Source organism: Indicator indicator, chromosome 19, assembly GCF_027791375.1.
Source record: "Indicator indicator isolate 239-I01 chromosome 19, UM_Iind_1.1, whole genome shotgun sequence".
Lineage (NCBI taxonomy): Eukaryota > Metazoa > Chordata > Aves > Piciformes > Indicatoridae > Indicator > Indicator indicator.
Genome location: NC_072028.1, coordinates 2920724 through 2936236, shown reverse-complemented (window position 1 = coordinate 2936236; position 15513 = coordinate 2920724). Strand labels below are relative to the sequence as shown.

The window sequence follows — 15513 nt, the reverse complement described above, 5'->3', positions numbered from 1 at the left end:
ACAATGGTAGCACTATGTGTTTTCCAGCCCTAATGTACACTAACTGCTTTTGTCTCTTTCTTTATTTGCTTTGCCATAGCGTCCAGAGGCTTTTGTCAGATCAGTGATTCCTTTGCATCAGGAGCTTTAAGAGGATTGGAAAGAAATCTTACAGGCTTCAGTGACAGGCAGAGCCTTGTTCTTTATACACTGGCAAATCTGTTAGCCAGCAGCCTAACTTTCTTAAAGGGCCCTGATTTCATACACCTGTAGGAGAAGGCATGCTGTGATGCACTCTTCAGTTCCCATGAGGTAGCTACAAGCCCTATTAATGGGCATAGGAACAATACAGTAGCAGGACAAGCAAATAAAGTATTTGTGTTTGTTTTTAAACAAAGCTGTCATTTGAGTTCTGAGTTGTATAGATCTTGCTTTCTGGGAGAAACATTAGAATAAATTCCAAGTGTGAAGGAGAAATTTTAATAAAGATCTGTGTTTTTATTTCTCACAACATGCTATGTGAAGAGGCCTTCAGTATTCAGTGCTCACCATCTTAAGCTCTTCTGGGTGTGGATAGTTTCATTGTCTGTTTCCTTTCTCTGGTCCACTACTGCTTTCTGAGACACTCTGGTGTTCTATGGATCTGTTGGTCTTGGTGACACCTGATCTAGTAGCTTGTCTTTTGAAATTGTGCTTCTTTGAAACACTTCATGGCTCTAGGTACTGTTTTTTTGTCAACAGATGTAAGAATGTACTCTTAATCACATCAAAACCTGGGAGCTTGTTCTTCCCTGGTTGAGAGGAAAAAGAGTCCTCAAGGACTGTGTTTCACAGGTCTCTTTCTAGATAGGAAAACTAGAATGGAACTACTTCAGGAAAAGGATTTCAAAGTTTCAATGAGTTAAAACCTCAAACCCTGTTGCAGCTTGGGAAGGTGGCATTAGTAGGATTGCAAGGAGCTGAGGGAAAGTTGCTGAGACTGTAAATCTGCTGCCTTAATTAACTAACTTGTAGAAAGGGAAAAAAAGCCTTCTTGAATGTGCTTGAAAATCTGAGAGATTGTGAAAACTAAGTGAAGAATGAAGAAATGTCACCCTCTGCTCAGCCTGAATTTAACAGGGGCCAGTTTGCATAGAGAAAACAAATGACACAACTGAGGGAGTATTGAGAAAAACATAAATAATAAACAGGAGGTAAAATTTACTCTGAAAAGAATAATATAAGTTGGAATAGTTCTTAAGAGCTAAGAAAGCTTCCTTGTTTGAAAGTTAAAATTAGATGATTCATCTTCAAGTTATCATGCTTCTGAGATTTGACAGGAATCTTGTTTGGATTTGTTAGGTGTTGCAGCTTTGTCCACAGATAAAATTTGGGCTCAGGATATATAAACACTGGTAAATTATGCTGTATTCCTATAAATATATTCTAGAAAATCCCTTATCCCCACAGAAAAAAAAAATGTTTGCATTATCTATACTCTTGAGTTGATGCAGCTGTTTCTCTTTCCAAGACTTTTTTTATTCATGCAGTTTCAAATGAGTTTTGGGCAGAAGGGTTTTGCAGATTATTTTAGATCCTGCATTGCTGTGATTGCAGCAAAATGCAAACTTTCCTCAGAAGCAGAACAGTGCTTTTCAGTTTTACTTGCTCCCACAGTTACAGACATTATGTGGGCAGAGTAAGCTAAACTTACTCTAAGGATAACTTAGTTGGATCTCCCAAAGTCATCTGTGGGAGAAGACAGAATTAAACAATGCTCCTGCTCAATGTTTGATCTACCTCTTACTTCATTGTAGCACAGCCTGAACACACCGTGACTTATGTATAAAATAGAAGTTTTGCTTGGTAAAAGATAAGGCTGAAGGAGTTACAGAGCAAATTCTTTATAGAGACATCCAGTTCATTAGATTACATTAATGGTGAATCATTTTAGGTTCTCTTGTAGTTTGAAATGCAATGCTCTTATTTATGTGATTTTTAATATTTTTGAAACTGTGATTTCTGGCTATCTTTTAATTTGACTTCTTTAATTTGATCTCCAGCCCTGCTGGAGATTTCTGCCAGGGCTGAATGATCTCTACCTCCCTTCCATGTGAAGACAGTGCTATGGTTAATGTGAGAGTAAGAAAAGAGGTCTCAGTGCACCTAAATGGCTAGATTTGTTCAGGCTACTGCTTTTATCTGTATCTAACCTTTCCCTGATGCTAGTTTCCAGCTCAGGCAGTTGATTGAATATCTCTGTTAACAGAAAATCAAATAAATGGTCTGTTTATTAATAATGTTCTGGACTAGGATGAATTTGGCATTAGCTGATTTTTGTGGAGTTGGAAGAGGCAGGCTAACCAATCTTTCATATTAGGCTTCTGAAACTAAAAAAACACTGAATTGTATCTCCTCTTCATTGAGTGGGCACAATGTGAGGAATTATGGTTGGTATTCATTCACTTTATAGACAAAATGACTGCACTCCTGTGACTGTAGCATTTAAATTTAGTCAGCATCACAGTTTGATAGTACAGGGTCTGTAGGATTTGATATTGGTGTAGGGGCATGGATTTGTGGCTGTGATACTTTGGTATCTGTTTTCCAATTTAATCATGACATATTTTACCCAAATACTTTAATTGGAGGACAGCACTCATGCTTCAGTTCTGCTGTGAGGATAGGCTGTGGGAATTGGGGTTGTTCAGCCTCGAGAACAGAAGACTGTGTGGGAGGGTACCTTATAGCTGCCTTCCAACACCTGAAGGGATCTTACAGGAAGGCTGGAAGGGGTCTAGCAATAGGACAAGGGGGAATGGTTTGAAACTGAGGGAGAGTAGGCTTAGACTGGATCCTAGGAAGAAGTTCTTCAGTACAAAGGTGATGAGACTCTGGAATAGGCTGCCCAGGAAGGTTGTGACTGTGGCTGCCTCCTCCCTAGGGGTGTTCAAGGCCAGGTTGGATGAGGCCTTGAGCAGCTGAGTTTAGTTGAGAGGTGTCCCTGCCCAAGGCAGGGAGATTGGAGTGGATGATCTCTGAGATTGCTTCCAACCTGAGCCATTCTACAATTCTATAAAAAACAGCACAAACCAAGACAGAATGTAAACACCAAACCTAATTCCATGATTCTAGAATTTCCCAAATAGCTGCCTGTTGTCAATATTTGCAATCATACCATCATGGCATTTACTTGATCCTCAGCACAAAACCACTTCCATGATCACAACTGTTAGCAAGCAGAAGTGAGCAATAAAGTTCTAGATGGAATTTTATGTGTGTGTTTAGTTCTGAGTGATGCATAGTGCCACTTGATTTGAATTAAAGTTAGCTTCAGCCAAACAGTAAGACATCAATTTAATGTTCTCAGTGTTTGAGGAAAGAAAAAAAGTGAAATTATTCAGAAACATCTTGAATTACTTCAAATATATAAAATAATGTTTGCCCACAGTTACTACTTGAAATTTTCTGAGTTGGTAGCAGCAATTCATAATTATTGGCCTTCCACATGTAGATTTTCACTGCATTTACTTTCCTGTACTTTAAAACTGGATTTTTTTTTGTTTTGTGGTAAGAATTGGCATATGCTAACAGTTTATTCACTTATGCTGTGTGTAGAAATATGGAAAAGACAGCAGTTATGAATTATGGTTCTCTATTTGGAACATTAGTCTCTTCTTATTTCCCTAACCAGGTCCAAAATGGAGAGGGCCAGATTTTCAGCTGGCTTTCTTAACTGAGGCCTCAAACTCTATGAGTACATCCATTTTTCATGCTGCAAGCAGAAGCGCTCTGAAACCTTGTGGGTGCAATTAAGATTTCAGAGCCTGCTGAAAATTCATGCCAGAATACTGGTTCTTTTTCCTGCACTTTCGTACATTATAAGTAACATATTGCAGGTCTGTTAAGTTGGTTTTTATTTACAGTTTAACCATAATTAAATCATAATCATTGCACGATAAATTCATATAAACACATATATAAAAGTGGGATCTGTTTAGCAAGCTGTTGCACATATAACTTATAAAAGATCCAGAAAAAATAAATAAAATATATGATTTAAATGAATTATTAGTGATGCCATTATGTCAATATGGTGACTAGTTCTGTAGTAGATGTATCTGTCAGAGGTGATCATTGCTACTGCCTCAAAGTTTGAACCTGTTTCCTAACACTGCACAAATCTGTTAACTCCATGCCATTTATGGAAATTGTGTGTGTGTGAAGTAAAACTAGTAACACTTGAGCTATTATGTTTGTCTCCTCAGAATAAAATTGTCATTCACCAAGGCACAAACTTCTGGACAACACTGTATATTTTTAGATATCAAAAACAGTCCCATTGAATGCAGTATGGAAACCTGCAGAGTTCAGAAGTTACTGTTGCAGGCAGCACATATCTTAAATTTAAATAAGATCAAAGGCTGACTGCATTTGAAAATACATAATAATATTAGGCTGAAACTTTTTTCTTGTTGTTCTCTTTTTGAAAGCCTAGGGATTGGCTGCCTGCATATTTTTTCCCCTACTTTTTTTTCTTCTTCCTTCCATTTTTAAGCTGTCATACACAATTACCCTGCAATGGTAGCATGTATCAAGTCATGTGAATCCAAAAACTGATTCCAGTATTTTTTAAATTAAAAATCTTTCAAGCTTAACCCCTCCCCACTTTTACTGGAGGCAGAGATCATGACGCTTTTACCAGGTTACCTTTCATTTAATCTACTTTATTGTGGAAATACGCCTCTGAAGCTTTTTTCAAAAAGTAAGAACCACTATTAAAATTAAGATGAGCATGACAGTTCACCACAACTTCACATGTAGTTGCATTTATAAAAATATTAAGTATTTTTGCATGTTGCTAACAGAAAGGCTTTTTCAGGTGTTTGTTACGTAGTTTTATGACTTTATAACTTTAAAATTTGCAAACTTGCCGCTTGTCTTTGGACACTTTGCACTCTTTTCATTGTAAACTGATGATGAAATGTTGAAAACCCCCCAGTGGCTTTCTGCTCAGCACACTTGTTCATGTTCCCATTTTGAGCCATGTGTCTATGGCTAAGTCTAAGCTGACTCACAGATGGCTCATAAAGCCTTGTGGTCCTGCCTTCCTAAAAAGCTTCCACAAGATGTACCAGCTGAGAGGGCTGTTTTGAGCATCTAAGAAAGTAAAACATGTATGACTTAATATGTCTGAGTAAAATGTATTCTGTTGCAAATTAAACAAGGATTTTGCAGTGTTATATCTTAATGGTTTCTAAGAAGATCTGTATGTTTAATTGATGTTGTTTTCTAAAATTGACAAGGCAGGACTAGCTATTTAATTACATATACATTAATATGTATTTAGTCTATTTAGTTAAAGGCTTTCTGTGGGAGATAATTAAAGCACACAAAGGCAGAGTTTTCTGGCACTTGGATATGGTGACATTAGACAGGCCATGCATAGATCACGTGTGTCTCAATCTTCGAATTCAAAAATTTGTGTTAACAGTCTAAAAAGGTTGCATTTCTTCATTAGCTGTTCCCAAGGAACCAAAGATCCCAGAGGATGTCAAAGTACATTAATTTTTATCACAATGTGGAATCTTTCAGGTCTGAATGACAGCACGCAGCTGCTTGGGGCTTTCTGAACTCTATTACAGCTCTATATATCTCTAGGCAAAACAGAGGAAGGAGTTGTCGTTGGCAAGCGAAGTGTTCAAAATGCATGAAGTGCTTTATTGTTTCAGTGATCAGCTGTGGTCCCCAAAACATTTTTCCAAGCAGTTAGCTGTTTTCAATGGGAAATCTCCCTAATACGTTAGCAAAGTGGTAACTGATCTTCCTTGTGAGTTGTAGCTTTCTTTTTTTCTAACAAGTGTTTGCTGTGTGTATGTGAAATTCGTATATTTAGAAGTACATGATGCAACAACAAATCATTCCATAGCTATTGCAAAAACGAAGGTTTCTTTACAACTGTTTGTTACTGCTTCTGTGTATGCCTAAATAATGATTTGCTGCTGGGATTTTGCAAAAAGATGTATGTGTCCACTTTGAGGTAGTGAATGTCCTTCCGTGAGCTGCGGAATGAAAATTGCTTGTTTCTGGATTTGTTCATTGCTGCTGTCTCCTAAGCAAAACAAAATGTCTTTGCAAGGCACGGCAAGGAATGGGACAAAGTGCTTCTTTTATTGTGCCAGTGCTTGAGGAAAGGAAGGGGGTGCAGAATGGAAATGCTGAATGGTTGAATGGATAAAGAAATTCAGTTGTGGAGTGTTATCCTTCCTCTTCTACCCCAACCTGGCCCCAGGACTTCCAAAACCCATATGTATAGAAGTATTCTGAGTCCTCAGGGATACAGGACTAGCAATGATACAACACTGACAAAGACAGACATGGTTTCTTGAATGGATTTTGAATTGATATGTAGTTCTGAGGAGGGGCTGAGGTGAGGGAAGAGCAGCACTGACACCTGTTGTTAATATCAATACCCAGAGTATACTCTGTGCTGTCAGTGAGAGAAAATTTAGAGCTATATTAGAGCTATGTAAAAGGGAATTCAGAGCTGTGGATAGTTAGAGCCCCCAAAAGGTAACAGTTTCCAGTATGAGGGTTTTTAATTGTAAGAAAAGCTAATAGAGAGAAACCCAGAACTAGAGGATGGTTCTGCTTAGGTCTAAATCTGATTTTTAGGAAGGAAGAAGCAAAAGTTTCACTCTACTCACATTAATCTCCTGAAAGTGGGGCAGAAGTATTTGCTGATGAACAGTGTCAAATCCTGCAAAGAAATCCAGTAGGGTGAATTTCAGAGAATTTTCCTTGCTTGTAGCAGGAGGTCAAACTCCATCAGGGCTCTAAGTCCTCTCTTAGTGGCTTGCCTTAAAATGAAGCCTGTCTGACAAGGATCCACAATTCTGTCAGCTGACAGGTAGCAATAGAGGATATATTTGCAGACTTTTCAGTTAATATTTTTAGAAACAGGGAAGTTAGAGATTAAGCATCCATTTCCAAAATTCCTTGAGTAAGCAGTGCTTACTTGCTTTGTTTATTTATTTGTTTGTTTTCATCAAACAAGTAAATATTTTTGTGTCAGTATTAGAAAATACATGGTTCTGATATTTCCTGCTGCTGCCCCTTAGTGTTTTCTTGTTGCTCAGCTTCCCATCAGTGCTGCTTGTAAAACTGAGAGTGATTTTTGGAGATGGTGTCTTAACTCATTTATTTATTTTTTTTCTGGAGGGCCACAAGTCTAGCCTGTGTGTTGGTTATTTCCTTTGGGAAAACAGGCATTCCCTTATAGAGGGAAGTACCATTTTGTAACTTTTAGAGAGAGCAACATCAGTGTTCATAGTTATGGGATGGAAAAGTTTGGTGGGCTGTGATTTTGATTCTTTGTGGAAGAGAAGTCACAACTCTGCCTTCTTTACTGGCCGTGCCATAGGTCTACAGTTGCTTATGGGACTTTGGGGATATGGCAAGGCCTTTTCTGTTGAATGTCTGTGTAATTCCAAACAGTGTGAACTTTTCAAATCACTTGAGAAGTGCCCCAGATGGTGTGACATTCTGCTTCATGGGAAGATTTGAAAGTATTCCCTTTGCATAATTTCTGGTTAACTATTTCAGTACGTTTGAAATGGGAGAACACCAAAGCCAAGAACTCTGTTGACATTTTGGTGGTGTTTGTTTAACCTCCTAGTGCACAGGCTACATTTGTTGAAAAATATTATTCTTACCTTTCCAAATCATCAGTAATTAATTCCCTTGGAAATATCTACTGCTGCACACAGTCAGCTTGGGAAGCTGCTGACAGATCATAGTTTTACATCAGGTGCTAACAAATTGATTATTAAATTTCATAACTAGCTGATTTATAGCAACAACTTAATTTCTGTATCTCTCTAATGTATTCACTTACTGTATTTTCAAATATTGCAGAGCATTTGGATTGCTTTGTTGCTTCTAGTGATGAATTGAGCAGAAGATATAAGATGTAAATGCAAGGGTCAGTAATGTACTACAGGCTTGTGAAGAGTGCAGGATATTAGATGGTTTCCATCTGATACATTCACAATTAGGAATATCCTTGCTAATTCTAGGTGCATTTTCATTTTCACTAAATTGTAGCTGCACTTACCAGCAAGGTGAGAGTTTTGCAGAACTGCTGCATAACTTGCAGTTAAAGCAGTGTATCCTTGAGCCTCAGTCATGCTGTGAAAGATAAGAAACAGGGACTGCATGTCATGGTGGGGCAGCTCACGTTCAAGTCCCAGTGCATAACTTAAATTGTAATGGTAGACCACCATAGCTCACTTAGTGTGATATAAGTCACTGACTGAAAACATTTTAAGGAGACATAGGGGTAAATTTTCAAAACACTCTGCAACGTTTTAACTGTAGAGTGTTTCCAGAAATATCAAATAGGCATTGTGGTTAGAGGGAGCCGTGTCAACACAAGGAGTAAACACTAAAGAAATTTTTCTTTTGCTGCTGCCATTTTTTCTTGACTTTAGCTGTGCCTTTGATGTAGATTTCCAAATTATTTTAAACTGAGGGTGGATTTTTTTCCCCATCTTGTGCTCAGGAGGAAGCCTAATGTAGATTGCAGCAATGTTTTTAATGAACTTGTGAAATCAAGGTCACAGTTCTGCTATTGCTTAAAAATGAAGCAAAGCTGTAGTGCCAGATGTGTGGTGTGAATTGTCATGTATCTGAAAAATTTTGTTCCTGCATAATGATACATTCAGTGATATAGAGCTCTGCACCACTGAGATTAGAATGTGTCATCAGTGGCTGAAATTCATAACTGTATGGTGGCTCTTACATAGGTAATCTCATTAATTTCCTGGTGTTTAAATGTCCAGGTCACAAAAACTTAGATGACAATGTTCAGTAATTGGGCCTTTGTTAGCAGTGTGATGAGAGACACTGATAGTTTAGTGGCTGTGGATCCAAATCTGAGAGGTGGTTCATCCTGAACTCCAATGAAACACAACAGCAGTATCTGTTGACACAACCCCTCAGCTTTCTTTTATGTGGAGTTGTTGAGATAAATCAGTTTTTAACCATTTAAAATGAGAAATGCTAGTAAAAAAATAAAGGAATTCTAAAAGGAAATCTGGTGTTATTTTTTCACTATGATATTACTTTAAAATATATGTCCTTGTATTTATTCTTATATTTTTTCACAGATTTCTCTAGTAGAATATTGTAAATAATTTTAATGGTCTCTTTAATTTTGATTACTTTTACTTAAAAAAAAAAAAAACAAAACAGAATGAAATGTTTGAAAACTACAGAAAAGGACCGAAGCTTTATTTATTTATTTATTTATTTATTTATTTATTTATTTATTTAAAGCAAATTAAATGATGATACAATTTAAAAGTGGCTGCATTTTACAGTTTTATAATTTTAGAATAATGATTTAAGCTGACAGATGTAGGTATAGAGTGGGTATTTTGCCTTTGATAGGTATTTTGTAATTACTGTTAATAAAGGATACTACAGGTTGGATAGCTGGAATACAGTTTTAAGTCATATGTAAGTCCTTTCTGTCTTCCTGCAGTCTGTTGCTTCATAGTACTCTGCTCTGGTAAGACCTCACCTGGAGTTTTGCATCGAGCTCTGGAGTCCTCAGTACAGGAAGGATAAAGAAGGATATTGAGACACTTGAACTTGTCCAGAGAAGGGCAACGAGGCTGGTGAGAGGTCTCAAGCACAAGCCCTATGAGGAGAGGCTGAGGGAACTGGAGGTGTTTAGCCTGGAGAAGAGGAGGCTCAGGGGTGACCTTATTGCTCTCTACAACTACCTGAAGGGAGGTCGTAGACAGGTGGGGTTTGGTCTCTTCTCCCAGGCAACCAGCACCAGAACAAGAGGACACAGTCTCAAGCTGTGCCAGGGGAAGTTTAGGCTGGAAGTGAGGAGAAAGTTCTTCACAGAAAGAGTGATCTGCCATTGGAATGTGCTGCCCAGGGAGGTGGTAGAGTCACCGTCCCTGGAGGTGTTCAAAAAAGGATTGGACGTGGCACTTGGTGCCATTGTTTAGATAGTCATGAGGTGCTGGGTGATAGGTTGGACTTGATGATCTCTGAGGTCTTTTCCAAACTCGTTCATTCTATGATTCTATGATTCTATGATATGGACCTGATGGAGCAGGTCCAGCAGAGAGCCACAAAGATGATCAGGTGTTGGAGCAGCTCTGCTATGAGGGTGAGGGAGCTGGGGGTGTTCAGCTTGGAGAAGAGGAGGCTCTGGGGACACCTAATAGCAGCCTTCCAGTACCTGAAGGGGCCCACAGAAGGCTGCAGGAGGACTGTTTACAGAGTGGTTTGAAATGAGAGAAAAGTGGATTCAGATTGGATGTTAGGACTAAGGTTTTTACCATGAGGGTGGTGAAACACTGGAACAGGCTGGCCAGGAGGTAGTTGAGGCCCCATCGCTGGAGACAGATTTAAGGTGAGGCTTGAGAGGGCTCCGGGCAATGTAATCTAGTGGACAATGTCCCTGCTGACTGCAGGGGTGTTGGACTGGATGATCTTTGGAGGTCCCTTCCAAACCATTCTATGATAGTACATCTGACAATTATCAAACAGAATTATGGTCTTTAAAGAAGTGCCATACCAGCTTTTGTAGGGATTGGTGGTGATATTTTTTTATTGCTGCTGTCCTGTGTGCTTCAGTTCTCATACAGGAAGCTCTTACAGCAAAAATTGTGTCTATGTTGAAGAAACTGATTCCCTTTTCCCAGCAGGTTTACAAATCTGTAAACTAATTTTTGGTAGAGCTTTTCACAGACTTTCAGAAGGGATGATGAATCATCCAAAGTTTCCACATGTGGACTCTCAAGCTTCATGAGGATTTGTTTTCTTCTTGGCAGATGTATCTCAAACAGGCAAAATGAAGTTGGGTTTAAAACACTATGCCTCCAAAGGTCAGGTATCTTTTAAAAAATATGATCTTGTATATCTTAATGAATAGTCTGCTTGCACTGTGTTGAGTGAAGCTGCAAGGATGAACAATGATCTGCCTTTTTTGCCAGTTGGTTTGAACGGATAGTGGGAACCTTGCCTTTGAAAGGACAGTTCCCTTTTGTCTTCCATTCCTTTTGCAGGTGTAATATGCGTGCAAAGATGCTATGTGTCTTAAGTGTCACTGACCAAAAAAGCAAATCAGAAATTCTGATTCAAGGACAAGAATACACTCTTGGTGCCAAGGTTTTCCTAGGAATGATACACTCCAGCAAGTGTAGATCCATTTGAGGTCTGGGAACCAGAGTCTTTGCTGTGTTTCATAAGGATTTGAAAAGAGCCAAGAAAGGACAAAAGGGATGTTTGTCCTTGATCTCGTTGTGGAGGTTGGGAAGGCTTCAAGGTATATAGCATCCTGAGATTGCAGTGAAGACACAAAAGAATTGGAAGTTTTCTGGACCTGATTTTTGAATGAGAGGGGTATGTGACAGACTAGGTTCTTTCCTAGCTTAGTTTAGTGGAATCTTACTCTTTGCAAAGCAGATTAGGAATGCTTCATTTCAAGTTCCTTCATTGTGGCATTTCTGTTTAAAATGAGTTAGCTGAGTTCTGCGAGGAAGGATTCTGCCTGAAGGATCTCATATGCATTGTGTGCAGTTTTCCCACCAAAGATTGCAGCTTCTGGAGGATGGCTTTTTTACTTAATCACTTTTCCCCTACCACTTGTGCAGATGTAACGCATAGCTGTGTACCTCATAGAAGAAAATATTAGGAGTTGCTGCGCACTAGGAAAGGTTTCTTTTCTAAATGCTCCAGAAGGAAACTCTTTGCAGATTAGCACGTGGGAGAACACTGATAGCTTTGAGGTATTTCTGGTGACCTGCCCATACATGTCAGACATCCATCCACTGATCACTATTGTTGTGAGTGTTCAGGGCATATGGAGTTGGCTATGATCTGGTTGGTTCCCCACACCCTGAGCACCACAGCTGTGTCTGCCTGTGTCCAGCTCTGTCCAGCTGTGCCTGCCTGTGGCCAGTGCAGGGCAGCTCTTTCTCAAACCTCCCTGCAGCCGTCCTGCTGCCAAAGCCTTCGCACATTCACCAAAGACACACTTTGGTTCATCTACCAACGCAATGACTCGTATTTCTTGGAGATTTCTTCTTCCTGATGTGATTTGATTCAATACTTCTGATTGTTCAGGCCTCTTCACATACTGATCTGCAATGCTGCTGTGTTTGGGGCTCCCTGGTGCTTGACGGAGGATGACCTGGAGTCCACATTCCAGGTGAACCACTTGGGACATTTCTATCTTGTCCAGCTTCTGGAAGACGTTTTACGCCGGTCATCTCCTGCCAGGGTTGTGGTGGTGTCCTCAGAATCACACAGGTTGGTTGAATGTTACCTTTGATTTAGCTGAAATCTTTAGTCCTTAGAGCGTGAAACAGTTGGGGCCGAGCTGCAGAAGTTTTTGAAAGCGTAAGGCCTTGCTTTCAAATGTTTGCCTTGGACTAATCTTTTTAAAACAGAAGCATTACTAATTCCTGTGGATGTTACTGGATTTGGCTCTGTTGCTGGCTGAAATGTGTTCTAGTTTTAGAACAGTATGAAGGTATTTTTTGATCATTCTTTGTATGAATGCAGATTTTCACTGCATTTCAGACTATTCATTGATTTTGTGAGGAGATGGAATAATAATTGATTAATTCTGAATGGCATGACCTATATTGATTTGTCATTCAACAACTTCAACATCATACCATGAAGAATGTGCAGTTATTTTAGCAGGAGAAACAATGCAATTAAAACCTGCTAGATGAAATCCAATTGTTTTATAATGAGAAATTAGGGAATTCAATGCAGACATTAGCTGTATAATTGTAAAATGGGAAGTAGTGTAGTTAATACATATTAGAAATCCAGCCATGCTTCTTTTGGTAAATTTTTTAATTAAAATGTTAGCTGCTCATCTTTTCTTCTGCCAGGAAATGTAGAGTTGGGGAAAAAAAGAAAAAAGGATGTTAATGAGGTTTGTCTTAATTCGGACATGTTTGTGGTGTTTGTGTTAATAACTGAAAAGATGAATTTGATTTAAATGAAGCTCGTTGTGCAAAATGCATGCCCCAATTCTGAATTTTACTGGGCACCAGCCACTTATTGCCTTCCGATTTAGTTCATGGACTGCAGGATTAGCCCTGTAATGTCCAGCTTTAAACATTGCTGTTGATTTCTATTTCACTTTTGGTCATGTGTAACAGCTCTAGCAAACCAAAAGGAAGAACATGTGAGTGCATTTTTTTTTCCCTGTCTTCATATTTCTGAAATGTTTTAGTGACCCAGAATGAAGCTTATTTTTTTAATCATGTTTCCATAAAATGTAACCCTAGGGACCTGGTAGAGAGAGACCAGCCAAGGGTCGGGCTGAAACCTTTATCACTTCCAAACACAGGGGCTTATGGTATAAATGACATACTGCAGATAGATTTACTTTTACCATTTTAAATTTATGATGGCTGAAATGAAAGGAAGCAATAGAAAGTGCCAGTAATAATCCTCCCCGGTGTTAAAAGACATGAAATGTCTAGTAATTAGGTGGTAACAAAATCTGGACATCCTTATCTTTGCAAATCACACCAGGTTTGTGAAAGCAAGTAGCAGAGTCCTGTTAGGAGTGAGAGAGGCTACTGTGGGGCAAGCAAGATAGCTCTAGAAATAAATCTGCCAATTCCAATAACTTGCCAGATGTGGAGGGCACAATGGGATACGTATAAATGAGCTGTTATTTAATGGGAGATTATGTTGAATTGTCAGCTGCTTGTTCCCCTTGGTAAGTTTGTATCCCTGGTAGTATTTTAAATGACATCTTTGTTTTTCAGCGTATTAAGTGCTATGTGTAACTAGACCTCACATCTCTGGATATCTTTATCTGTGTTTTCAAAAACAAATTTTAAAGTGCTCATCGCTAAAGATCAGCCAAGGTTTAAAGAAACCCAACAGAAAATAAATAAGGGTCTGCGTTTAAATAAAATACTAAATGCAACTAGTAAATTTCTCTTTTTTAAGGGGTCCAATTCATGTGTAATGGCAAATCTTAAATTACTGTGCTTTCCCTCCCCCAGTCTGTTTAATGGCAAGAAGTTGATGTAAGGAGTTAGTTTAGAGGTTAGGTAGTAGTACTTTCTGACCTACTTGAGAACTCTGAGCCTTAAACTATGTTGTAAAACAGAAGTGTTGGTATCTAATTACTTCCATAAACCTTGGCTGGATCTTTTCACTGGAGTCAAGACCCCCTGTTAGGGGAAAACTAAAGCCCCATGTTTGCAGAAAACATTAGACTAAACTGCTCCAGGGCAAAATATTTATTTGCCTCTCTGGTTCTTCATTCATTTCCAGTTGCTTCTCTGGATTCAGCGCAAATTAATTCTGTTTAAATTAAGCTTTTGGGTACTTTAAGCACATCATATTAAAATCAGAATAATAAGTAGGTTGACTTTCCTTCTGTCTTTATTTCTGTGTTGTTAATTTGATTGTACAGCCCTTATCCTACTGCATTCGTGGAGACTGCCGATGTAAGTCAAACTGACTCACATAAGCACACTTGCAGGGCTGGACTCAAAATACACCAGCATTATACAGTGTACACAAAGTATTTTATTTATAGATCATTTTTGGTGTCATAAATTATTACTTGAGGAAGGAATATAGGAAATTCCTCCCAGAATAGTCCTCTTAATTTCAGAAACATATTTGTCTAACCAAAAAATACGAAAGAGAAGTTTTGTGGTTGAAACTGAAAGGTAATTCTGCAAGATACAGAACGTCCTGGGTTCCTCTTGAGTTCAAATCCTGGGGCTGCTTTTCTCTGAATGTATTATAATTCTCCTCACAGAATGAATGTAGAAATTCCAGCTGATCTCTTCATTTCTGGGCATGAGATGCAAAATTAGAAAGGATATTTTAAAACATTTTTCTAGTGTGTACTGTAATTATGTTTATCCCTGTTCTCCCCAGCTGATTCTGAAAACTCTGAGTATTAAAAAATGCTTGCTAAATCCTTTTTATTTTTAGAAGCTCTTCTGAATGAAACATAGATCTGTTACTAAATGTAGTATTATTTCCTAATATTAGAATATACCAGTAAATTGACACATGAAATTTTAAGAATTGGGGGGGAAAATTCTATATGGAAACTTCCTTTTCTTCATCTAAATGTCTTTAGAACATTCACTACTTTGTTATTAGGGAAAAAAAAAAAGAAAAGGAATGAAACAAACAGCTGGTGTTTAATGACTCTGTCAGACCCAATTAAAAAGCATCAACTAGTTACTTTGATTTGTGTTCAGCCATGCCGTGGGTATACTTAAAAACATTATGCTCTGCCAGAACTCATTTTGGCTTTGTTTATATTTATCTTTTAAACATATAAGACTATTGATGGCAAGTTACCAAGGTTATAACCCCTTTATATTCATCAATTTTTAATCTAAAAAAGAGTCTAAGAGGCAGCAAGACTCATCCATAGTTACTTGAACACTTAACTGAAAAGTGTGCAGTCTCTGAGCACTGGATAAAATAATCAGGGCAAGGGAAGAAAGGGAAATGAAA

General features: G+C 38.4%; 1 protein-coding gene across 1 annotated transcript in view; it reads left to right on the top strand.

Annotated features, from left to right (window-relative positions):
- Nucleotides 1-15513, top strand: part of WWOX (WW domain containing oxidoreductase) — a 508073-nt gene that overhangs the window by 101119 nt on the left and 391441 nt on the right. Inside the window, exon 7 of the mRNA XM_054389829.1 lies at nt 12112-12297. Coding sequence (XP_054245804.1) covers nt 12112-12297 — 186 coding nt within the window. The remainder of the gene's footprint in view (nt 1-12111; nt 12298-15513) is intronic.